The sequence below is a fragment of the Guillardia theta genome (assembly GCF_000315625.1).
Source record: "Guillardia theta CCMP2712 unplaced genomic scaffold GUITHscaffold_50, whole genome shotgun sequence".
In the NCBI taxonomy this organism is placed as follows: Eukaryota; class Cryptophyceae; order Pyrenomonadales; family Geminigeraceae; genus Guillardia; species Guillardia theta.
In genome coordinates, this window is record NW_005434624.1 from 472992 (window position 1) to 497859 (window position 24868).

Here is a 24868-nt window from a genome sequence, read left to right on the forward strand (position 1 = left end):
TACCTGCCCTTACCTTCGTTGCTTGCCCCATGTCCACCTCATTTATTTCTTCCTCCTTCCCCCCATGGGGCCAACAGCTCCGCTCCGCCTCTTGTCCACCTCTAAGACTTGACTCGAGCCTCAAGCGCGCGAGGGGCCTGCACCGGCCTCCTCCTCCTCGCCCTCGCCCTCCTCAGCCTCCATGTCGACTTCCTCCCTCATCATCAGCCGCAGTCGGTCTTGCTTGTCGACCTTGCCCGTGCAGCTCAACCCATGGTGCTCAGCAAATTTACTGATCGCAAGAAACAAGAGGCTTACAGATCGACTCTCGATGTCATCGCTCTCGGCCTCCTGCTCAAGCGCATCAGTCGCTGCTGCCCTTGGAGAGAAGGCGCTGCCCCTCCTCGCTGCCTTGTTCCCTTGCACCCGAGTCCAGCGCTGCTCGCCGAGGTACGCTCTGAGCTTTTCTTTCAACATGTTTCGCTTCGATCCCAGCGTCGGCGTGGCTGCCCAAGCTCCGAGCGTCATGAACTCCACGTTGCCCGGCGAGCAGAAGGTGTCATGCAGCTTCCCAACACTCTTGTCTAGCTCCAGAGAGATCGGCTTGCCAGCTAGCAGCTCCTCCTCTGATGTCTCCAAGAGCATCGTCGAGAGGTCGACCAAGACCTGTTGATCGACTGGCCCTGACGGCGACGCTGCTTCCATGGTGATCCTGTCGATGTCGCTGAGCTCCAGCCATCCAGCGCCTTGCTGCTGCCCTTGGGGCTCTTGGGCTTGCTCCTCGCTGCTCGGGCTCCTCTCCTCCTCATGCTGAGGCCCGTTGAGCTTGAACCCCACCGCTTCGAGCTTGACTTCCAGGATCCCTTCCAAGTAAAAGGGCATGTCGTCCATCAGCGTCGAGCGTCTGCCTTGGTCGCCAGGGAGAGAGCTATCGAGCTTCCGTCCCAGCTGAGCGTGTCACGATCCTCCTCGACCTCGACGCTGACCGGCGTCACGCCTATCCTTCTTGCTAACTCCAACATGGCTCGCTTGACTCTCGTGATCGATGTGTTACCTCCTCCGCACAGCGCTTCCATCTCCTTCCTCGAGAAGCGGCCTGTGCTCATGCTTGACCTCGACTTGATCTGCACTCTGAAGCTGCTGCGCCCCGCATGATCTCTCTCGCGAAGTGCCCTCCTCTGCTTGGCGATCTTTCCCCTAGGAACGAAGGTGTCGGCTGTGAGCTCGACTGCAAACGTCTCTCTGAGCTTGGCGTCGTCGCTGATGAGAGTGAGATGCACCCCCTCCATCGCCTCGCTCTCTCTGAACGAGGCCAAGGTCTGCTCGCAACTTGCCGTCGAAGGCGAGCTGAGCACCCACTCCAGCTCTTTTTGCTGGAGAGTTCCCGTACTTGCCCCAACAGCGACATACGTCTTCGGGCTCGGCCCCTTGCGACCTCTCTGCCCAGCACCCTGCACGAGCATGCCTGCAAGCGGTTGTACCTCTGCGGCTGCAAGAGATTGCGAGAGCAGCTGAGATCGATAAATCTGAGCGATCTCGGCCGTCGACATTCCTCCGAGAGCTAGGAGCTGTGATAGCTCGGCAAGGCTCCCTCCCTTGCCCCAAGGTCCTCGCTTGGCTCGAAGCTTGAAGGACCGGTCGTGTGCTATGCTCACCTCTGTGGCTCGAAAGACTCTCCCTTCGATAGTGTATTCTCTCCTGCCTTCCCATAGCTCCATGGCTGCTTCATTCCGAAGGAAGGAGACGGTGACTGAGATGTCGTCTGCTCGTGCTATCTCAGGTCTGTAAGGTGCTTTCCACATGATGGCCTTGTCGACTCCATCGACTGAGTCTACCATGAGACCTAGGTCCATAAGCTTCGTTTTCAACTTTTCTTCTTGTCGAACAAACATCGAGGAAATCCCTAGGAGAGTCATGGAGATGAAGGAGGTCCCCTCGGTGCCTTCGGTGCCGATGTATGTCTCGACATTCTGCTTCTTGGCCTCCTCCATCTGTTGAATAAACCATGCTTTCGACTCTGAGCTCCATTCGCTCAGAGAGTCTTCAAACAGGTCGCGTCTCGCCTGCCGACATGTCGAGCGGATGGCTTCAGCGATAGCGTCGGGAGTGCATCCCCCCTCAGCTCTGCAAGCATAAGCTGTCCGACTATTCGGATAACGCTTGGTGAAGTTCTTCACCTTCTCGACGAGGTCGGCGGCCTCCTCGACGTGGCCTCCTGAGCGCTCACCCTGCGTGTATTGGCATGATCTCCGATACAGCAGGTTGCGAACGCTCTCATCATACTGTAGTACCATGCTTAGAAAGCTGTTTGAACTATATGAACCTCTTGCTCGCAGCTTCCACCGGTCCCCTTGCGCTCTCCCTACGCGCCGCAGGGCCGCATGCTCTTACTAAGGGCCGGCTCTGCTCTTACTAAGGGCCGGCTGCTCTTACTAAGGGCCGGCTTGCTCTTACTAAGGGCCGGCTGCTCTTACTAAGGGCCGGCTCTGCTCTTACTAAGGGCCGGCTGCTCTTACTAAGGGCCGGCTGCTCTTACTAAGGGCCGGCTGCTCTTACTAAGGGCCGGCTGCTCTTACTAAGGGCCGGCTGCTCTTACTAAGGGCCGGCTGCTCTTACTAAGGGCCGGCTGCTCTTACTAAGGGCCGGCTCCTAAACCCTAAACCCTAAACCCTAAACCCTAAACCCTAAACCCTAAACCCTAAACCCTAAACCCAAAACCCTAAACCCAAAACCCTAAACCCTTTCCTTCCACTTCTGTCGCCCTGGCGATGCATGCGATGCGATGCATGCTGTTATGAACGCTAAAATCTGATGGTTACGTGAATAGGTCGGCTAGAGCAGTATCTGCATGAAATATTAGCATAGCGAAGTCATCTAAAGTTGCATGCAAGTGGGAACATACCTTGAGGGAGGAGCATGAAGGAAAGACGCTGGACAGTGCCCGAGGACAGTGCTCGAACTGTACAACGGCACAAATTCAAAGTGAAGTTGGGGTTGACTAAACATTAGTATTGGAAATTCAAATTTCACTGACCTGATGGGTAGATTTGAAAGTATGTCGGTTGAATATTTCAACACTTCATAGGAGGTTTGCAAAAAAGTTCAGGGCATGACGAAGTTACATATATACATCCAACGCGATCAATCTTTATAAAGAGGGGGGGATAAGATTTTTGGAATTTCTTTTAACTCATATTTTTGCTTTATTGCATAGAATCCATCATCACGCAACACACCCGCACCAATAGCGCATCCGCCTTCATTGCGAAAGTCTATATAATCGAGGAAATTTGATGAAGTCTTTATATACGGGCAATAAAGAAAGTAATGATGTGAGCCGTTGGGCGTTGAGACTTGAAAGGTTTGAACATCATCAATTAGTTTTTCAATATCATTATCTCGTTCTTCAGCTTTGGCAATGTCAAGATCGATGACGGTTAAATTATTGACCTTACCAGTAAGGACAGCATATTTAACTGCCTTCTCTCTATTGATCGTTGATTTAATTTCTTTGTGCCATATCTTTAATGTCTCTTTGATGTGTGTCTCATCCTTTTGCCACTCAGCAGGAAAGGCATATTTCTTTTTGATGATCATATTTGACTTGAATTTTTTATTTTTTGGATCATTTGGGTCTTTGGGATAAAGTGGCATACATTTAAAGCCTAGCTCATCCCTGATATATTCAAAGTCTTCAATGGCCTTTTCAAGGAGATATTCAGCAGAGGGCAATTTTTGGGGCATCCTTTTATTTATAGGTGAGATTTTTATTTTGTTATTTTATTTATCGATTTTATTACTTTATATCATTTTTTCCTCAAAATCGGCAAAATTCTTGCAATTTATTTTTGTTACTATTATACAAGTAACAAAATAAAAAAAGACTGTATCAATGCTTAATCTGATGATCTATTTTCTTTTTCTGCCTTCTTCCTATAATAATATTCTAAGGACTTTTGTTTGATCATATTTCTATATTCTTCGTCATTTAAATATTTGTTCTTTCTGAATTCCTTAATCCTTTCAACCTCTCTATTGTGAAAGTCTTCATCGTTGTTAAATCTCTTATAGTAATATCGAGCTTGTGCTTTTGCCATTGATCGAGTTTCTACTTATATATAAGTAAGAAAGTTTTTTCACTTATATATTAAAAAAATAATCAAATCATTTTTATATAAATTGGGGGGTTTAGGACGAATTGACCTTATAATAATCTTGATTTCCATATATTGCCTTCTTTGTATAGTTGATATGTTATTGTGCTTGCGGTTGTTGGCTTGGCATTTCCACCAGTTGCAATGATATCATTCAATCTTTTAACTATCTTTCGAGCTGTTATTTTGTCCTTGTTATTTTCGTATTGCTGTTTTTTCCTATCTAATATATCGGCTTTCTTATTATCATAATATTTCTTTTGTCTTTCGCGCTCTGATATGCGAGGGTCTTTTATAGGTGGTTTTATTGGTTGCCTTATTGTTGGCGAAGCCAAGCGTAGCGTAGGTTGTACTGACTCGATAGATTGAATCTCATCGGTTGGCTCTTGTTTAATTCTCACAGCTGCAGGGGGTGCAGGCTCAAGCTCAATCAATCCTTTCTCTTGCTTTATTGTTATCATCTCATTTTTAGACAATGATTTTTTATATGTTGCTTGTTGTTGCATAACTGAGTTCCTCATTTTTAGGGCGACGTCCTGCAAAATCTTGTTTGGTGTATTGTTCTGATATAACCACGTAATAAATGAAGATCTGAACATATTGACGTTCAATTGATGCTTATCAAACATATATTTTAGATATGTTTGCATATTTGCCTTTGCTGGTTTATTTTTATCTTTTATTTGTGTTATGAAATATTCACGAGGATATAGGGCATAGCTCTCACGAATGAAATCACTTAATTTAAAAGCAAATGATGAAAGATTCTCGCTTATCTTTGCTTTGGTGTTAATCATATAGCCGACAAAGTACCTTATAGCTCCGTGCTTTTTCTTATCCTTATTGAATACATATTCACATAGCTTTGATTTGTCATTTGGAATATAAATATAATCTGTGTTGTTATTAAGATTATTCAATGTGCTTGTAAATTTACAATCTGACAATTCAAGCCTTACCGGTGGCGTGTATAAATACGCTTGTAAAATTAAGGCATACATATGCAGTTTATAAGTTAAGGGGTCATTTTTACCTTTGTTTTTGAGTGATTCTCTAAATTGTTTATTCATTTCTTCAACAAGGTCAAGCAATGCACCATAAGGAATAAATTTTAATTCTTCATACTTATTGAGTTGATTTTTTCCTTCTTCATCCTTAACAATTGCAAAATCGAAATCGGTCGCAAGTATCACAAGTTTTTTATGCAATTCATTATCTGGACCAAATGCAATCTTAAACAATCTAGCAAAATCGTATATATCATTTCTAATTGTGGCGACTGATTGGCCCTTGTTAAATCTGATGATTAATATCCTATTTAAAAGTTTTCTATGGTTCTCTATAATCCATTTAAGATCTTGCAAATCTTGCGGCACATCAGGAACATTCTTTATTATAAAATTCACCATCGAGACAACCCTTTTATCAGATTTCACGGGTCCAACATTGGCATATTTATTTTGTTTCAAATCTTCCAATGTAGGCACAACATTATATTTTATCTTCTTATATTGTTCTGGTGTATAGTCTAGCTTATATATTCCATTAGTCCAGGCGTTGGGGCCATTAATATATGAATTAATACTTTCAACCATAGCCTCGAATTTATCCCATAGTGTAAAGGCTTTAGTTGCATCCGAGAATTGATTGAAATCAAGCAATTTTAAAGAGTTTTCATAAGCTTGAGAGCTGGCATCATTCATAAGCTTAAGCTCTTTGTAAAATTCAATATCACGGGGCGCCTTGTTGATGCTCTTTGCTTGTGCTGGTTTGGGTTGGCGCAGCAAGGCTGCTTCGCTGCCGCGTGTTTGCTTTGGCTGATTTTGTTTTGGTTGCTTTGGTTGATTCTTCGATTTCTTGGGCTTTTGTGCCTTTGGAGCTTTAAAGTTGTCTGGCTTGAACTTCTGAACTGGTTGAGGGTTTCTTTTTTGGCGATTCATCCTTTATAATATATATAGATAATTATTTTTCTTATGTAGTTTTATGTCTCCTTACATACAAAACAAAAATAAGATCATTTTTTTATTTATCATATTCTTTTGATCCTTTTTTGACTATGCACCAAGTGCCAGAATGACCTTTATTGAACTCTTTGAGAGCTTGAATCCAGGTGTTGCCTTTTCTAGGTACTCATTTATAATAAAGAAAGATAGATAAAAAATATAGTTTTATTAAGTTAGAAATAATATATATATAGTATAATAGAGTATATTTTGTTAGGCGAAGGGAGGCGAAGGGGTGGCGAAGGGGAAGGCGAAGGGGGACCGTCAGTATGTTTTAGCTGGGTACAAGGGTAAAAGAAGGGTAAAAAGAGGATATATAGACGTTAGGCGAAGGGGCGAAGGGTGAAACTCAATTTTTCAGGATAATATATATTTTTGTTACTTCATGAGGTATATAAAATAGAATATGAAAATAGAATTTCACCCTTCGCCCCTTCGCCTCCCTTCGCCTAAATAAATTATGCAAGTTATAGAGCCAAAAAATAAAAGAAAAGAATAATTAAGCCGTGTGTGTGGGCGAAGGGTGAATATTGGCGAAGGGTGAAATTCAATTATTGCCCCTTCGCCTCTTTTGTTACTTATATAACCCTTGAAGGATTCATAATTTTCATAGATATTATGTTTGCTCTGGCCCACTCCGTGGGTACGCTCGTTTATATTTGGTTATATTGTGTAATAATGCGCAGCAATGTGCAGCCACGATTTACATTAGGCATTTTTGTTACTTATATAATATCATAATTTGCATTGATATTATGTAGAGCTATGGGATCTAGGTAGGATTCAATGTATAACACATTTTTTTCTGTGAGGTTTATAGTTCAAACTATAGATTGGACTTAGCGAAAATTCATGCCGGTGGCGATGGAAGGAAGATAGATCGCAATTGTTCTCAGTATGCTGTTTGTTCCTGACAAACCAAACAATGCATAACATAGGGAAATCATTTCTCCATCGATTGTCTAGGCTTGTATTCTCTAATTATGCAATATGAGAGTAACAAACAGCATTGAACCTCGCTTGATGGAAGAAAACCTCTACGACATATGCTTGTTCTGAACCTTGTAGTCATCTGATCATGGCATGGGACGTTTGATCGAAGCAATTCAAAAAGTTATTCTGGAAACAATGCACTGACTTCCATGATCATGGCTGAATATCGACAATCGTTCAGCGTATTCAAGTACTTTTATTCCATGTTCAAAGAAAACATCATCCTGACTATTCTCAACGACTTGATGCAGATGAGCCTGAGTTCTTCTTGAATTTTTTCCTTAACTTCTTCACGAATGTATTCCATTTCAATTGCCCTCTGCGGAAACTGTAGCCCGAGTCTACATTGATCCAACTGTAGAAAGACGACTCATACTTGACAAAAATCTCCTGCGATTCCCTGAACATGCGCCTGACTCCGGTTCCTCTTTTCAACTCTTCAAACCTCCTTAGTTCTGTATCCCTCTCGTCTGCATCCTTGTCAGCTAGCACGTTGTTGATATGCTGCTCAAAACATTTCACGAGAAACTTCACGTCTGAACGTCGCTTTGTATTGCTTTGTCCAGGCTTCAACTCCCCTGCAGAAACATTTTTCAAAGGGGGAATTTGTCTTTTCTCGTTTCCACAGAACCACAAATTCCATGCCGATAATGGGGTTTCCAGCTCTTCTGTCAAAAGTACTTCTTCCAGAGCCGACGCGCTTGCCCCAGCTGCTTCATCAATGGAACCACCCGTGTCTCTGCTCTCATTCACTCCAACAGTGTCTGCCGGTATTACGGTGCGCTCCTCTCTCCTGCGACCAGACTCAACAACACTCTGACCTGAAGCCTCGGGGTCCCTTTGCTGAACATCTCTCTGTGATCCACTTGCTTCCCCTCCCGTCTCCATAATCACCTCCCGTATGATAGCTTTGAACTCATCTCGATTCTCTAGCAAGCCTTGGCGAAAGAAATCCTTTGCTGATTGTCCACACTCATTTGGTATGAAACCAACTTGTCGCCTCTCCGAACTTGAAACTCCTTCTGCCAATGCCTGGTTGCCCCGGCTAGATTGCTTGAACTCCAGAACTTCTCTTTGTATTTTTTCTAGGGACGCCACAACCTTGTCATTGTGGACATATTGATGAACGTGTGGAGGAATGCCTGTCGCTTCCATTCTGCCTCTTGCTTCCTTTGGCATGCAGCAAACAACCTTTGATTTCAAAGTATTCAGCATAGCTTCGTCCTGAAACAAGGTTGACTTCCAAAGAGGATGATTCCTCTGCAAATTCGTTCTGAGGAAGTCTGCATGGTATAACACGGATGCGAGTGCAAACTCCGCAACTCCATACATGCACATGGGTAATGTTGGGAACAGCATCTGAATCGCACTTGTGACCATCCCTGACGAGTCAGCTTCTTTGAAATGCGGCGGAAGAATTGCAAACTCTGATGAGTCGATGGGAAGCCCTGTTATAGTACGTCCAACAAATGCATCACCTGCTGCTTCATATCGTAGATACGTGTTGAAAACTGCTCCATTGGACCATCCCGCTCGCTCCGACACGGCACTGCTCGATGGACAGTGAGTACTCCCGGATGAACAATAAGTTGCTGCCCCCTTCCTAATAGAGTGACTTCCAAGATCCTCTGGTTGTAAACCGAGTGAACGCAGATGGGCAGTAACTGCAGTCTGAACTGCATCCATACCATTATGATCATCATGCCTTTCCGCGGTCTCGTCAGTGTCAGAGGGACTCGGGGCTGCTGATTGATTCGGTGGCATCATTATTTTTGAAAGAACCTGCATGAAACGCTTGTATTGTGATCTGCCTGGAAACAGGGACAGTTCATCTGGTAAATAGCAAAGCAAATAGATTCCTAATGCCAATATGGGACAGATCTCAGGATAAACTGGATTTGCATAGACTCTCCTGGGGTCTCTAGGCTTGTCACCGCTCTGATCTGTTTTCGAGTGAGCAAAGAAAATTTGGAGATGATCTTCATTCCAGCACATGTGGTTGAACTGAATAGATTCGGCGTTTCCAGCGCGACACATAAGATTCCAACAAATGATGAGAAAGGTGCGAGCGAAAATGTAATTTCTCTTGTCGGAAAACATCATGGTTTTGCAAAACAAACGATAGGTTGTCATGCTCATAGGTTCTTTGCCTGTTGTTATCTTCAGTACACCCGTTGCATCCATCTGATTCAGATCTTTCTTGAGGCCAACATAGAATTCTTGAAGAGCATTCTTGAATTCCACCGGTAGGTCTTTCTGAAAATCTCTGAAAAAGCTGTTTATTGCCGATCGATGATTACTGTAAGTTGCAAAACCATTGTTCGGTGAAACGCTGAGCAGATGCGTGATCCACATACAGAAATAGTCTGCGTCTAATTGATCGAAATGAATCGGGTAAACTCTTGGGGCATTCCCTGTTTCAATGCTTCAGAGAAAAAAATGCCATAAATGGCAACTTCTAACCTGTCCAAGATACAGAATTCTCGTCCAGTACCGTTCGTATGATCCTCTTCGATGGTAATGGTGGATCTCCTTCTTCCATATCTCTTTCAATCAAATCTTTGAATTCCATTGTCAACAGAAAAGGATTGTTTCGATACACGAACTGTATAAAACGGACAACGCTAGATGTATATGCAGCTCTTGAATTTTGCGAAACCCTTTTCGATCGGATTTCTGAGATTCTTTGTCCCACGAGCTGCATCCAATGGTTGTCGGGCCTCGTTACCTGTTCTCTGACGTTTTCTTCGGCCCCCGATTTGAGGCCTCGGTGTGGCCTCTCCTGGAATTACAACTGCTTCCTGGACCTGCATGTCCTCCAAAGGATCGCCTTCATCTTCGTTGACATTCGGAGACTCTACTTGGCTTACCTCCTCCATTTCATCTTCAACTTGTCTCTCAGCCTGTGCTTCCATCCCACAAAGAAATGTGCGCTCTGACTCCTACCAGAATCCTCCCCGTGTTGAAATGAACCCGTTTGCACGAGCAGACAGAGTACCCTGGGTACCCTAGTTAACTCCTTCCAAATTACCCCTCCTGAGTTTGGTTTCAGCATAATGACCTTAGTAGAGAAATGAGAGTTCAATATTTGAATATTTACTTGAAAAGTTTCAAAAAACACTCCCAAACAACAAGAGCTTCAACCTAAAGACATGTCCTAATCCTAAACTGTAGGATTCAAGCTAAAGCTCTAGTAGGCCTGATTAGGCCCGCCTCAGAACAATCCGACTCGTCCCGAGGCGGGCCCGTGTAAACCGGTAGGATATTTTCCTTCTTGGAATCCTCCCAAAGTACTATAAGTTTTCGCAAGTTGCGACGCATGGAGAAGAGGGGTGGTTCGTTGAGCGAGACCGAAATGATCATCGGATGGTTCTGAGGGTGCTGTACGGTAGTAGGCTGAGGGGCATATCGCCACAGGACCGGGCCCGGGCAGGCTGCCGCGGCCTCACTCAGGCTAATAAAAAGTAACTTTACTCAAAGTATCTAGTACGGAGGCTGTCATATCGAACCTTTATTGAAATATTCAAAGCCAACTATACTTTTAAATCATTGGCAATGTAAAATGTAATATAAGTTATCGATCACTTTTCACGGCTGTATTCAAAGCCGCGGCATGAGGCTGACTGAGAGAGTCGGCGGGGGCCTAAAGTTGACTAAAGAACCTCAGTGAACGGTTAAAAATAACTCAGTTAAAAATCAGGCTCACTGTAGTAGTCACCTCCCAGCCTACCGTACTGACTCGGATGGCAAACTTGAAAGTTTGAACCGGGGGTGACCGGCCGTCACGGTGATGCCACTGATGAGTGATCGGAGAGTCTTTACAGTTATGGCCCGGGTTACCGTACGTGACTAGGCTGGTGAAAAATTCATGCAATTCCAAGTTCAATGATTCTATCAAGCCGCTTAACGTGGCACAACTTGACGACGGTGGCACCGTGCCGGACCGGGTCACCGTGCCGCGGCGGGCCGCCCGCCGGGACTCGAGACTCGAAAAGCGGCTGATATTTCATATTGAAGTCTGAGAACTTGATACTGTGACAGGCCGCTTTTACCGCGGCGGCCAGGCTGGCCGCATAATTCGATCCGGTACGGTCACCGGCCCGACGCCGTCCGATCACGGTGCCGGGCGCCCGGCCCGGGGTGACTCCCGGCTCCGGGGACGCGGCGGCGCCGCCGCGTTCAACTTGATAGCCGTTGGCGAGCCTGAGAGATCTCGTTCCGAAGGTCGACCATCATTGGATCGGATCTTAACTCTCACCGTGCCATGGGATCAAACCCGGGGGGGCGGTTCCGGGCCTCGAGTCCGGGCCCGGCGAGGGCGGGCCGGCCAGACTATCAAAAATCCCACTACTACCCCTCAGAAAAGCAAGTACCCTACCTTTCTCTTGGAAAATCGTATGCCACTACCCCTATAAAATACCTACCCCACCCTGCGAGCGTCAGACCTCATCCCTTCCTTGAATAACACTGCCCTTTTGCTAGCGTGACCCTTCGGGGAGAGCTCATACCACCGGTACTTTACCATGCACCTGTTCTCCTAGGGGTAGTTGACAAGCTTTGGATGGGTAGGGTACGTGGACTGTTGGCAATCCTGGGGTAGTGATAAATAGAAAATCACAGAATTCGTAGGGGTACTAGAAATTACATGAGACAGGGGTAGGGTAATTAGTTGTGGTGCGTAAGGGTGGGTGGTGGAGACATCGCAATGGTGTGGTCGACGAGGAGACAAGACTCGAAGTTGATCGACGTATGCGCTGGTGAGATGAATTAGGATGAAGGAAACGAAAGAAATACATTGATAGAGGAAAGTTGACCAGGAAGCGATGATGAACTCTATGAGAGAAGTCCAAAACATGGTGGTAGCTTTGAGAACTAATGATAGGAGAAAACCCACGTGTGATCGTGATGTCGTATAGGAAGTTCCAATAGGTAAATTACTGAAAATTCAAGGCATATCAAGTGTAGTTTATCATCCAATCCAGATTTTGTATAGTTTATGATTGCTTTAACCCCGATGCTATCACCCAGTCCATAGTGCTAAATGCGGGAGAAATGAATTTCATCAAATGAAACACAAAATGGATTTATGGACACATCCCCGTTCACAGAAGACAATGGTGTGCAATAAGTATTGTGAGGGAAACTATGTCTAAGATTGTGGACAAATCAGCTTCCTGCCATGCCCTCTTGGACAATTACAGTTGGTAGATAAAGAATCTTGACGCAGTCAGGTTATAGTGCATCGATAGGAAGCAGAACAGCAGAACAGTTGCAAAGCAGTGGAGATTCTCTCGTTGTAGCGCTAGCGAAGAATGAACGATGTGAACACTAACGTTGATTTATGGCAGCCAACTCTGTAGGATTTGAGCAGACTAAGAAGTGCATCAATACGTACAAGATGCATCCTGCGGTAATTCTGATGTAGTCTACGATCAGCAGCATGTGAAAAGAAAATATCACAGGCTCGATTAGCGTATCTAAGGGAGTATGCGAATGGCAATCCGTACAAATAGGTATGCAGTGAACTTGCTCTTTCGGTGTCTTCCAACTTATGGCTTGTTTCGCAGTGCTTCCTCTGATGGAAGCTTTGTGTGGAGAGAAGCATAGATTGATTGTCAATACATTCCAACAAGAATATCAATGTGCCAGAGTTTGATTTCAAAGTTTACACTTGCCGACGAGGAAATTTGAAATGTTCAGATTTCATCCTTTACAGGTATCGCTCGTGCACGATGTGAGGCATCCAGTGTATCTTTTCTGGGTCTACCGGGACTCCCGGACCACCACAGCGGGACAGCCAGTATTCAACCAAGCGAGGGTTGATATTGATGATCCACTGCCCCTTGTAGTAGTTGAGGATCTGGAGGCGCCGGAGAGTGTCCTCGATGTCCTTGCTCTTAAAGGCTGTGCGATCACTGAGCTCCTCTATGGAGATGGTCCGGCTAGTCGGATCCGGGTGGTCGCCAATCTTCTTGAGAATATGAAGGAGCTCGCGAGCCCAATGGGACTCGTAGCTCACACGGCCAAGATCGGAGAGGGGCCTCTCGGGCGTCCCTTTCTTCTTCTCGATCTTCGAGAGCTCGAAGGAGAAGCTGATGATGAACTTGCCGTATCCCTTTCGCTGGTGCTGAGGGAAAGTGAGGATGCAGGCAAGGTTGTAGTCCATCTCGCTTTCTTTCTCCTTGGAGAAATATCCCACCTGCAAAGACCTCCATTTTACATCTCAGATGATGATGCACCTTAGCTCTCACCACATGACATCCCTGATCGTCACACTCGCAGACAACATAGAAGAGGAAAGGGTCGACATCCCAATAGAGCGTCTTGTGGTCGAGGAACATCTTGGCGAGGTAGCAAAGGTTTTGGCACCACACCTAAAGGAACTTAGCTTCTGGGTGTTGTAAGTGTTTGCGATGTCGACCTTCGACTTGGCTCCGTCTACTTCAAACACAGAAACCTTGAGAACAGACATGTGAGGAGGAAGGAAGGGTGCGAATAGACGAGCTTCACGTTATCTCGGCGGTATATCTCATCTCCAGGTGGGTGCCGAGGACATTTTCTCTCACTGAACTTTTGGGGCATCAACAAGAGAGCAAATGGAGCACGAAAGAGCAAGAAAACCTTGAGCTGATGTCTCTCAAGCTCTTTCTTAGTCTTGTAGAAATTGAGAGTAAACTCACAGAAGTAGAGCACGTCAATAGGCGGATCGTCCTGACGACAGGGTGACGGACGCCAGAAAGCGATCATTCATCGAACCTGCTTCCATATTTCTCTTGGCAGGGGAGAGAAGTACCAAGTCTGCTGAAATCTCAGTACATTTTCCACTATCCAAGTCTCGGTTGGACCTCAACCACGAATTTGCCTATCTGAACCTTGCTCACGTTCTTGATCTTGGTCACCTGCACGGATGTCACAAGGCTTCCAGGCAATAATTCAGAAGGAAATCAACCTCCTCATGCTCTTTCAGGGAGGCTTCATCGAGCCCTGCTCCACGGGGGAAGATGTAAGCATGAGAAGGATTTCACAAGAACAACCGTCGTGATCGTCGTGCCCTTCGTGTTGCCACTGATCGAACCTCGCGTCCTTCTTCTGCCGGACCTCTCGCAGAAGCTCTTTGGTGGTGTTGAAGTTGATGCAATCTGGCACAAGATCAATGGGCGCGCAAGACTGACATGGTGCAGACCTGCATCTATCCAGGAATCCAACCTCCTGTTGAAATCGGTCCAATGTACTAGTAAAAAGGATTCAGTGCCTGCACCTATCGGGGTTGCGGAACAATCATGGATCACAGCAAGTTGCAATTTTACCATAGTATTTATCTCCCTTGACCTCAAGGATCTCAGCTTCACCATGTTGTCAGTATTCCTAATCTCTCCTGTCTCTACCAACCTTCGCGCCAATCATCTTCTTCCTTCCTCCAGAGAGCCAAGACTCTGTCGCCCACCTTCATCCCCTTTTGGTCTCCGTCCAGCGCTCTCTTGCCTCCCAGCTGAGTGTACTGATCAACCAGCAAAACCTCGCATCGTTTCCTCTCACCTTGGACATTGGTGTTGATCAGGGTCCTCACACCTGATAGTGACATTCCACGCTGAGCTCAACCAACGAGTTCACATCAAATCACCTGAGTAGGATAATAGAAAGGATACGCCTCTACAAACAGGTGGAACATGGCATGCCGTATGTTGCTGAATGAAACGCTGTCAAGAATACAGCGCATGCAAACCACCTGCAACACTCCTTCGAACACAAGTCGAACCAAGCGAACCTCCACAGCACTCTTCTCATTGCCATGCTATTCGTACGATGGTATCTTTGCCCTGTGTGTTCGCACGTCCTCTACTTCTTTCTTCCTCTCCTCTCTTCTCCATCCTGCGCTCGTTCCCGTTGAGAACCCGCATTATGGAGTAGCTGTCATTTTTGGGCAATATTGAAATCAGGCATGAAATTTCGACCACTTTTTAAACTTTGAGCCCGACCGCACCAGACTCGGGGCCCCGGGCCAGTCGGGCCAGGACTGGCGCGGGCGGGCCTCCGATCGGACGGGTGAACATTCGATGATCGGACTGGCACGACGTTAGTACGTTACAAGCCAGCCTGGGCCAGGCCGGGCGGCCCAGTACCGTGACTCACGTGCCGTCATGCGGCAGTGCGGACGGGGTGACGGCAGTGCCAGTGTGATCCGGCGCCGATGATAATCGCTACCAGCCGTGCCAGTCATCTAGATTATCTTAGTAGTATTCGCGAGCAAAAACCGTCACAGGCTCCGCCGAGGCTCAAACTCAGATCTCAGTGTTGCAGCTGAGGTCGCCGATGATCTGCCCGGCGCACTGTGACTGATCATTAGTGACTTCGCCGATGAAGTTCGGCATACTGCTGAGTACAAGCCTAACTTGACAAATGCCGCCAACCAGTGGCATGCTCCGACTATCGGCAGCCGCCCGGCCCCGGTACCGTCTGGCAGCGGCGGGCTGTTTGAGCCGCTGAGCCTCGGAGCCCTGCCGCCCAGCTGCCCCACCGTGCGCACCGAGGGAGTTTAGAGGGGGTACTGAAGCCTTCAACTGAACTGCCAGCCTTGAAGCGGCCTGTCGGCGGCGGCGGCTGCTGCCAAGTCAGTGGCAAGAAACAATATTAGCAAGAAACAATATTATCACGAGTCAACAATATTATGACGAGTTATTCTTTAATTAAAGTGAAGTGATTGTCATAGTACTTTGAGCGGCAGAGATGCACTGATGGGGGGCTCTCAGGCTACCCTGGCATAGTAAGATGATGCAATATGATTGATTCAACAACTGTGACGGTCACTCGAGGAATCTTCAAGCAGCAGACATTTCACTACCTGCGGGCCCCGCACTGCGGCACTGCATGCCTCTTTACATGATTCGAGAGCCGCAGTAGATGCAGAAGTGTTGATCAAAGCTTGCCGCGCTCTTGCACTTTGGACAGAAGCTTCCGCTTGGTATGCTGTCCAGAGTAGACTCAGAAGCCTCTCTCGTCGAGCCTGCAGGATAAGTCTGTTTGCGTTGTCGGGAACTTGAATACGAGTAAAAGTATGCGCTTCCCAAGAGAATGATTGGTATGAGGATTAAGATTGTTCCACCGAGGGCGTTTGAGGTCACCATCCCGAACCCAACAGAAATCAGAGAAATGATCATTGTGAACACCACTAAGTAAACATATCCCCTGACGAACCCATTTTGATTCAAGAACCAATTTGGCAGAGTGATTCCCAGACATTTGTTTCCATGGAAGCAGTCATTCGTTTGCTGCTGCTCCATGCAAAAGAATTCAGGTGGATAATGGCTGTGTCTGGACTTGTGACACCACTTGCAGCGCGAGCCTGGCAGGCCTGTTGTTCCTTCATATCTCCTTCCCTCCAAGTAACGCTCCTGAGCCTCGCGCAGCTGATGCTGCATGGAGCTGTTCCTTGCCATGATCACCCTGTCTCGCTCGGTTACAGGGTTCTGCAAGAAGAACTTCGATGAATCTCTTCGTTCAAACAGAACGTAGTTGCTATCTTGAACCGAGTGCCTGGCGAGGAAAAAAGCTTGTCTCAGACTTGACTCACCGCATCTCCCAAGTTGTTCATAGAAGAGTTGCGAAAACTTGATTGCAGTTTCGTCCCCCACAGGACCGATATGCCCAATGGCAAAATCGACCACTTTTGTTACGGCTTCAGCGAATTCGTGAGAATGGCAAGCATTGATGACCACGACACGGATTCTAGAAGTTGTATCATGCGTCGGATTCAAGTGGCTGAGAAGTGCAGTGATATTCTTTGGGCTTTCCGTTTGCCCGAAGAGTTCAAGTCCTTGCATATTCCCATGGCAAGCAAAGTGTAGAATAGTTGGTCGATTTGCCTGTACCTTGTTGATCAAAGATTGAACGTCAGCAAAGACATCATAGAAGAAAGTGAGATTCTCCTTCCAAGATACAGCCCCATGTAGCTTCGTAAAGCATTCCTGGACTTTCTCGGCTTCAAGCTTAATCTGTAGCTCAGCGTTGTAAGAGTTGTTTGCTCCAAGAAAAAGTATTGATACGCTAGATTCAGCGGCATTTGGCAAACCACTCCCAAGCGATTTGATGCCCTCTGCTATCATTTGCTTTGTTTGGTTCTGTTTCTCATCATGTGCTTTACCGCTCGCGATTCTTTCTAACTTGACTTCCATGGAAGCTTTCTTCGTGAAGATGTTGTAATGAGACATTGTCACTATGGAGGCATTATCCGGATCAAGATCTGATCTGAGCTGATTGATTCCGGCGACTTCAAGTCTCTCAAAATGATGAGGATACTCTTCCTTCAATGCCAGGAGAAAAGTATTCCATGGCACGCTCTTGTCATTGAAGAAATATTCCATCCAGAATGCTCTTGCTGCTTCATTCTGAATTTTCAGCTGAGAGTCCAAGTTTGTCGAGTATGAAGCTCCCAAAGGATCTGTTTCGATTCGTACATCGGGAAGAGCAAAGATCTCCATCTCATGAACCTCCTCTAAACTCCCTCGAATCTTCTTGTTTGTTTGAAGCACGGATCCAGTCTCTATGATGGGAACATGCTTCAGGATGCTCTCTTCTGCCAGAATGAGGAGCTTTCTTACTCGCTCATACATCTTCTTCGATGACTCGTTCTTGATATCAGCCCGAGGAATGTGAGCTGGGATCGACCACCTCCATTGGATGTCTTCTTGGATGAGCAGACCTTGGTTGAAATAATATGACTTCCAAGAATTCTTCAGCTCTGGTTTGGTCGGAAGTATAGTCTGGCCATGCTTCATTTGTTGCCACCGTCCAGCAGAATCGTCAAAGAAAGCAAGACGCATGTTTACCGATGTCAGCTCCGCCGCTCGTTTTGAGGGCGGTGTCTTGAGACGTGTAGACCACTTCATGAATGTATGTCCATGCAGAACAAAACGCAAATCTTTCATGGTGGATCGGTTGAACTTGAAGAACCAGGCTCTTTCCAACAATCCATCTTCCAACTTCAATCCATTGTTCGACATGTCCTTAAAAGGGAAGTCGATAACCACAGAAGTGGAAATGCTATTTTTGTACTGATCAGAATCAATGAGATCGCACAATTCGAGCCATCTGGCATAGATCTCATCATTCACCATCTGATTTGAGCTGTCACGGTAAAGCTCATCGTGTGTGTCTCCATCCGAGAACAGCATGGAGATCTCATCATGATATTGATCGAAAGGCATGACCTGAACGCAGCAAGGCATCACACCCAGCAACAGGACTCAGCGGCTGCCGGGAAGGCAGCATGGCTTACCTTGGTCATTTGTGCTCAGAGCGAGGTGGGGACCCTGTTGCGGCTCTCAGGACCTTCTTTTTTAGCTTTGAAATTGTGACCGTTAGTAGTCCCCCCTTCGAGTTCAACAAGTTCCGACTGGGATCGGACACCGTCGCCGGGCCCGCTCGAGCGCGCCCGGCACTGACGCGGCCACGTTGACGCGATGGCATGATGATGCCCGGCCAGTCAGACGGTCCGTGACACTGTGACCCGCCGCCGCCGGCAGGCCAGGCCATCCGATCGGAGGCCCACTGCCAGGATGAATCACTATTGTCATCGCTACTATATGATGCTGACCGGGCAGCAGGTCCGAAACTCGTCGGGAAAGTACCGCACGGTCCGATCGGACTGAGTCGGATCGGATCGACGGTTCATCCGATCGGCGTGACTCCCGCCGCCGGAGTCCAAAGTCATTCAATTTTTAGGTAAAAAATTTACGATTGACAATATATACAAACGCATGATTTTTCCACCCTGCAAATTTCATATACACCTCATCTCAAGTTATATAGCATCACAATCAAAATGAATACAAGGAAGCCCAGTCGTTCTACAGAAAAGTTAAGAGATTGGTACTCTGCACGCTAATTTCACCTGTTCTTCCGTGCTGATCCCATCCATGCAAGCTGACTTCAAATCATCCTCTTGCTGCACTCTGTGATGAGATACGGCAAGGAGATACGAAATAATAACCATTTGCTGCTCCTGTTGGGCATCCATCCACGTGACAACTTCATTTAAGTTTCCCGCGCCAAGGGACAAGACATCTTCTGCAGCCATACTCTGACATCAACCATTAGAACAGATATCGAGAGTTCACAACTTAAACCCTGCCTCATTAGGATTTGTTAATATCTTGGTTTCAGCTGCTCCAGCAATTTCCTTGCTCTGTGAGCACCGTGTCAAGTGCAACAGCCCAAACAAACAGAGTTGCTCAAACCTGCTCGGCACCTAAAATGGAGTCCAGAAGATCCTCACTGTTTTCAGTGTCTGTCCCTGCAGACATTGAAGTCGTCTGCCAACAAACTCAGCAAATACTTGTACATTCCTCAAAGACATTTTTTACCGTAGTAGAGGTAGCGCTCGACTGAGCCCCGCGGCGATGGGGATCATCGTTTACATTTTCACGAACCCTAGAGTAATCAACGTCCATCATGTTCATTGGGTTACTTTGTCCATCTTTGGATGACGCTGCTGCCGTGGTCCTCCCGTTCCACACTTCAATAGGATAGCTACCTTGAAACAAAGTTCTAGAGTCTGAAAGTCCATAGGGAAACTGATAGGGCAGCGAGCTATTGGAGTTCAAACCATACTGAAGGTAGCCATTGCTGTTAGCAGAATAACCGCTCCCCGTTTCACCAAAAATACTTCTCGTGCCATCCGGGTAGGTGCAAGAATTGAACGGAATATCCTGATACAAGTAATTCTGAACAGGCCTGACTATTTTCATATTCTGCTGCTCTTCAAAAAGCTTCTGTACCAAAATCATGGTGGAGTAGTTGTTATGAGCCAGGGTATGGAAGCTCAGTTGCACCTGTTGGAAGAGACCAACCAAATCAGCTCTGGATCCGGCCACCGTGCTTGGCAGTAAAATGTCATCAGATAGCCGTGACTGAGTTTCCGAATCAATGAGCGTGCGGTCTTTAGGCGCAAGGACTATGACAAAAAATCTCTCCTTGAGAGCAGCAATTTTCTGCAAGAGAAAAGAAAAAAAACAAAAGATGTCAATGACGCGAAAGAGGCACAAGATAAGAACGAGCACATACTTGCACAAAGGCAGAGCCAGATGGGTGTTTGTCGATGGCACCCACTCCAGGAAGAAATCCATACTCAGAGGTGGGACCACTGCCTGCGTATCGAAATGCAATATCTGCTGCAAGATGGCTGGGCTCCAGCAACGACGGCGGAAAGTTATTCATGGAGCTGTGCGGGCTTGCATTATACGAGGAAATGACACCACGGCTGATGGCTAGGTTCAAAAGCCTCTTGAGCCAGTGCGCAAGATGCATTGCAGCGCGAAGTCTCACATTCACCGTTCGACTTGCAAATATGTAGCCATTCTCATCCGTTGGCGGCGCAACTCGCATGTGTGCAAAGGAGAAGCCTTGTGCTGACACATATTCCAGGTATGCTATTATAATGCTGGTCAATATATCCTGTCGTTCTGAACCGCGCTCTTCGGAATAAAGTGGTGTCGAATCAATACATTCTAAAAATACACGGCCTGCATTTGAGGGCGGACAGGCCCTTCCATATTCGTGAACGTACATGCCAAAGAAAACCACCTCGGAACCATTCGGAAATTTACGAAATGCAAGGATGCTTTTACATCTGTATGAACACCAAGAATATGACCTTGCATTGACCTTGCTCAAGGGTTCGGGAAGTTGCTTATATACATCTTTGTCACTGACCACCTTGACGACCAACTCTGATGGATTCGGTATGGTCATTCGAGCTCGTGCTGTCAAGAAATCACCAAGAGGCGTCGAAACAAGATCTTCTGGTCTGTAACGTATCGAACGGGTGGGAATGGAGCTTGAAGCGCAGTCCTGCAAGCCACATTGAAAATGTGCTCTACCTGAGCTGGTCGGATCGTATAGTGCGCAGACGTGATGGAAAGCTCTGTTGCACACATTACACCGCACATATCTGTGGTCATCAACTGGATCATGCTGGCAGCGACAACAATCTATCGTGTCAGTCGCTTCCATTGCTGCAGGTAGAGTAGGTGAAGCAGACTTTAGTGGCGGCAGTGTCGATTTGCTCCTTTTCGAATTGCTCGGCAGATTTCTATTACTTTCCATTTGGCACTCCATCGTATGTCGCTTAGTACTGGCATCCACAATCGGGAAACCGTAACTTCTCTGAGGGATGTAATTCAGGAGGACAGTGACCTGATATTGATCCACTAGGTTGAGAACTGCTTCTCCAAATGCCTCTGGAGTCAACCGTTTGTTCAAGAAGGCAGTAACAATATCAAGCAAAGAAACACGTGCAGATACTGGCAAAGAAGATCGCAGCTGCGACAAAATTTTGCAAATGTATTTCGTGCATCTCTGATGAAGATTTCCTTGTATGCCGTGAAATCTCCTTCGGAGAGACTCCTGCCTCCGTCGAGCACGCCACTCCTTGTTGATACCCATGGCGCTTTCAGTTTCGTCAGGAAGCGAAGATTGCTGTAGAGACTTATTTTGGTTCAGACCAAACTGATTGTTTCTGTTCTTTGCGCCAGCAGCTGGACCAGAGGAACCTGCTTGATTACGCAAGAGGGACGTCAACTGAGGACTGTATGAAGAAATGGAGTTCAAGAAAGTAAGAAATTCGTCATCTGCGAATTTGCCATCCTGACAAGACAAAAGTCAAAAGAGTGAGGAATAAGATGTTTTCTTACCCGCCAGCACTGGAAGACCGTGTTTGTAGCCAGACGGGCACCTACTGGAAGTTCTTCAAGTGCCCGCATGAGCTCTGGCTCTGGCAGGTTTCCGGGAAGAATCTTACTTCCTTTCGCATGAGGGATTCCTCCTTCTTTCTTCACTGTCACATTTTTGATGCCCGGCGACATTTCGCTTCCAACACTGAGCTTCATTGCCACAGGGTGGGCGAAACTTTTGTATCAATTCAATACTCCCAGCCTGCTCCAAGCATCGATTACAGGCAAGCCAGTGGCGTCAGGGAGTTGCTTGGCTCAGACAGAAATCAACCGAGGCTAAAACGATCCGGGTGCCACTGATAGAGTTAGGTCTAAGGCTAGACTCGGACGGGAAGGAAACAAGGAACGAAGGTGAAAGGGCACAAGGAAAGCGAGCAGAAGGCACCAGGCAGGAAGAATTCAAGTCGTATGTAGGACAAAAACGAGCAGATCTGATTGCTGAGACAGGTCAAGGGCAAAATCACTCGAGCACAAGTAGCAGCCGCTTCCCTGCATAAAGGCTCTTCTCCGAAATGTAGGCGGCTGATGTACAACGAGGGTGGGTAGGTTGTGAATGAGTGGGTCATGATGGGACATCTGCAGGTACGGTAGAAAGTGGGGGTAGTCTCAGAGAAAACAAGGGGTCATCACCATAAAAAAGGGACCCAAACGGGATATGTGGGTATAAAATTACTGGGGTCCTACAATACTTGGTGGGTGGTCAGTGCTGTTTCAGGGAAGAAGCCAGGGTGGGGTGGCATCATGTTGAAATTTGGGATCAACAGTCTGGAATTCAGCCGAAAGTAAGGATGGAAACAAGGGGGTGGACAGATGCAGGGGGTCAAGGTCAAGCCGTTGCATGAGCGATTGCATAAGAATTCCCTTTGTGTGCCTTGCTGTGCCGCCGAGCTAAAGTCTCATGCCAATTTCAGGGACTGTCGTGAAATATTTCAAGGAGGCCCAAACAAGAGCAAATCCTCGAAAAGAGTGGTTTCAGCTTGGTTAGCGGTGGGTGCTTCTTGCACAAGGAGGGGGTAGGGAGACAGGAATCATGGAGATCGAAGGAGATACGAGCGAGATTCCATGAGCCCGTTTTAAAAATGTTTATTTAGACACTCAGATAAAAACACTTTTTTGAAAGAGTGAAGAAAAGCAACGGTTTGGGTCCACGAAGCTCACTGGATAAATGCGATGGTAGGGGGGTAACCAGGGTCCGTTCTACCGTTGGCGACATGGAAGCAGTGAGCCATTCGAGACTGTGGGCTTAATGAAGTAATTGATAAAAACCTCAGGTTCTCATGTATACAAGACTCCAGTCTAATCGTTTTTGAAACCTCCACGATGAAACAGGAGGGTAGGGTGGAAGGGGCCATGCGCTGCCATGACCACTGTCTCTACAAGTGTTTTAGATCAGGGTCGGAAGCTCCTACCACCATGCTGGGGAACCGGGTAACCTCCGCGGCTACCCTACCCTGGCAATCATTATCGAGTTGTTATAATTTCTGGAGGGTGCGGGAACATTGAAATCTGAAGGGGTGGGTAGCCAAATAAATGCCAGGGGGCGAGATTGCACGAGATACCAGCCTCTTGGTATCTCCCTGACGAGATCATATTTTGGATGCCACGTGACTGCCAGGCTTTATGTCGGCTGACATATAGTAAAACTTCGGTAAATCTCAAGATATTTACACCCACGTGTCAGATCGGAGAAGATGTATTTTCGATTTTGTCGCAGTCGAAGCGTTGTTCTTTGGATCCAGCAAAGGGTTGTTCAGCCTTTTACAGCATTTTGTTTATTTCTTTGTTTCTTTTTGTTTGTTTGGTCACACCCACTGCTGACAGTTTTTATTAGTAGCGGTGTCACGGCGCAGCACCGGGCCCTTTGCCGGGCCCGACCATCTAAAAATATGCATGATGGGATCCATGGCAGACTAACAAGCTGAGCGGAAGCACGAGCCGCGGTTCCGTTCCTTGGCACCCGACAGGTTGCTGCAGAGCCTGAGGGCGTTGCCAATGGCTGATTTCGAAGAGCATGTGGGCGTTGCCGACCGGATCCTCAGCCTCATACCCGTGACTGCCAATGGTCATAACAGTCACGGTGGTTACAAGATGATGGGACCATGTCGAGGCTGCCGCACCTTCCGAGCCCTTCAAGTATCGACTTTATGTCTCGAAACTCTCAAGACAAAAGCTAGCAAGAAATGATACACTGCCGGGGTACTAGCAAGTCCGTGTGTTCGCTGAAGTCGTACCCACCGAATGATGCAATGTGATCCAGGTCAATGCATACAGTACTGATATGACACTATCCTGATACTTTTCGAAGTATCTGCAAACTCCTTTATCGGAGCCCAATCAATCGTCCGTGCCAAAGCGATGACCTCTTTTCCTCCTCATTTCCTTTTCTACAAATCGTGAGAGGAAAACAAAGTTGGTGTGAGAAGGGACAGGAGGAGATGAGAGGTGAGCAGTCCAGGAGAGGTTGAGAATGATGTGCACAGCAGGTCAGGAACAGAGCAGGTGAGGATGAAGCGAATTGATGGTTTCATGAGGAATCGATGAGAGGGGAGGAGCAGAGGTGAAGAGGACAAAAAGGATAGCAACACACGAGTGTGTAGGAGATGAGGGGATTGAAGTTGAATGCTAGCGAATGCTAGCGGCTGGTGCAGGAGATTGATGGGAAAGCTCTCACTCGCTCTCAGCGTTGTCCTACAAGATAACATCTGCTTCGAGATATCAACACAGCATGAGTGTCTTCTGTCCACCAGTAGCTTGGTGACCGATTCAATTTTTGGCGACCGATTCAAGATAATGCGATCCACTACATTGCAGAGCTGAAATTGGTCTGAATGAACTTACCACTTGTGTGCGGAGTCCAGTGCTGCAACATCAGCCAAAGTTGTGAGGCAAAACCTCTTCTCCTGACTGGAGCGCTTCTTGCTCTTGGCAAATATCCTCAATCATGTTCATCGCCATAGGAACTTTGAAATCAATCTTGCTTGGCTGCAACCCCCGGCAATGCCTCTGGAGAATA

General features: G+C 46.8%; 9 protein-coding genes across 9 annotated transcripts; 1 reads left to right on the forward strand and 8 right to left on the reverse strand.

Moving 5' to 3' along the window:
• Positions 1 to 120: 120 nt before the first annotated feature.
• Positions 121 to 2273, reverse strand: GUITHDRAFT_111231 (hypothetical protein; the record flags this gene model as incomplete). Its single annotated transcript, XM_005829784.1, has 2 exons — positions 121 to 927; positions 966 to 2273. 2 exons carry the CDS (start codon positions 2271 to 2273, stop codon positions 121 to 123), a joined length of 2115 nt encoding a protein of 704 aa, XP_005829841.1.
• Positions 2274 to 7307: 5034 nt separating this feature from the next.
• GUITHDRAFT_153461 (hypothetical protein) lies at positions 7308 to 8134 on the reverse strand (the record flags this gene model as incomplete). The annotated part of the gene is made up of 1 exon (XM_005829785.1): positions 7308 to 8134. A coding segment is annotated over one exon (537 nt), but the record flags the coding sequence as incomplete, so codon positions are not given.
• Positions 8135 to 8254: 120 nt separating this feature from the next.
• Positions 8255 to 8488, reverse strand: GUITHDRAFT_73623 (hypothetical protein; the record flags this gene model as incomplete). Its single annotated transcript, XM_005829786.1, has 1 exon — positions 8255 to 8488. A coding segment is annotated over one exon (234 nt), but the record flags the coding sequence as incomplete, so codon positions are not given.
• Positions 8489 to 8653: 165 nt separating this feature from the next.
• GUITHDRAFT_45184 (hypothetical protein) lies at positions 8654 to 9055 on the reverse strand (the record flags this gene model as incomplete). Its single annotated transcript, XM_005829787.1, has 2 exons — positions 8654 to 8793; positions 8866 to 9055. Coding segments are annotated over 2 exons (330 nt in total), but the record flags the coding sequence as incomplete, so codon positions are not given.
• Positions 9056 to 9070: 15 nt separating this feature from the next.
• Positions 9071 to 9484, reverse strand: GUITHDRAFT_73546 (hypothetical protein; the record flags this gene model as incomplete). Its single annotated transcript, XM_005829788.1, has 1 exon — positions 9071 to 9484. A coding segment is annotated over one exon (414 nt), but the record flags the coding sequence as incomplete, so codon positions are not given.
• Positions 9485 to 11819: 2335 nt separating this feature from the next.
• Positions 11820 to 12758, forward strand: GUITHDRAFT_153462 (hypothetical protein). Its single transcript, XM_005829789.1, has 3 exons — positions 11820 to 11886; positions 12478 to 12539; positions 12592 to 12758. Exons 1-3 carry the CDS (start codon positions 11835 to 11837, stop codon positions 12640 to 12642), a joined length of 165 nt encoding a protein of 54 aa, XP_005829846.1. The 5' UTR covers positions 11820 to 11834; the 3' UTR covers positions 12643 to 12758.
• Positions 12759 to 12839: 81 nt separating this feature from the next.
• On the reverse strand, positions 12840 to 14111 carry GUITHDRAFT_73663 (hypothetical protein; the record flags this gene model as incomplete). The annotated part of the gene is made up of 8 exons (XM_005829790.1): positions 12840 to 13328; positions 13381 to 13503; positions 13551 to 13586; positions 13640 to 13690; positions 13751 to 13840; positions 13886 to 13927; positions 13975 to 14028; positions 14079 to 14111. Coding segments are annotated over 8 exons (918 nt in total), but the record flags the coding sequence as incomplete, so codon positions are not given.
• A 1891-nt stretch (positions 14112 to 16002) lies between these two features.
• On the reverse strand, positions 16003 to 18410 carry GUITHDRAFT_140995 (hypothetical protein; the record flags this gene model as incomplete). The annotated part of the gene is made up of 2 exons (XM_005829791.1): positions 16003 to 18333; positions 18402 to 18410. 2 exons carry the CDS (start codon positions 18408 to 18410, stop codon positions 16003 to 16005), a joined length of 2340 nt encoding a protein of 779 aa, XP_005829848.1.
• Positions 18411 to 18826: 416 nt separating this feature from the next.
• Positions 18827 to 19304, reverse strand: GUITHDRAFT_153463 (hypothetical protein). Its single transcript, XM_005829792.1, has 4 exons — positions 19257 to 19304; positions 19116 to 19205; positions 19017 to 19070; positions 18827 to 18972 (listed from the first exon to the last, which is right to left on the reverse strand). The coding sequence occupies exons 2-4, from the start codon at positions 19200 to 19202 to the stop codon at positions 18943 to 18945; spliced, it is 171 nt and encodes a 56-aa protein (XP_005829849.1). The 5' UTR covers positions 19203 to 19205; positions 19257 to 19304; the 3' UTR covers positions 18827 to 18942.
• Between the last annotated feature and the right edge of the window lie 5564 nt (positions 19305 to 24868).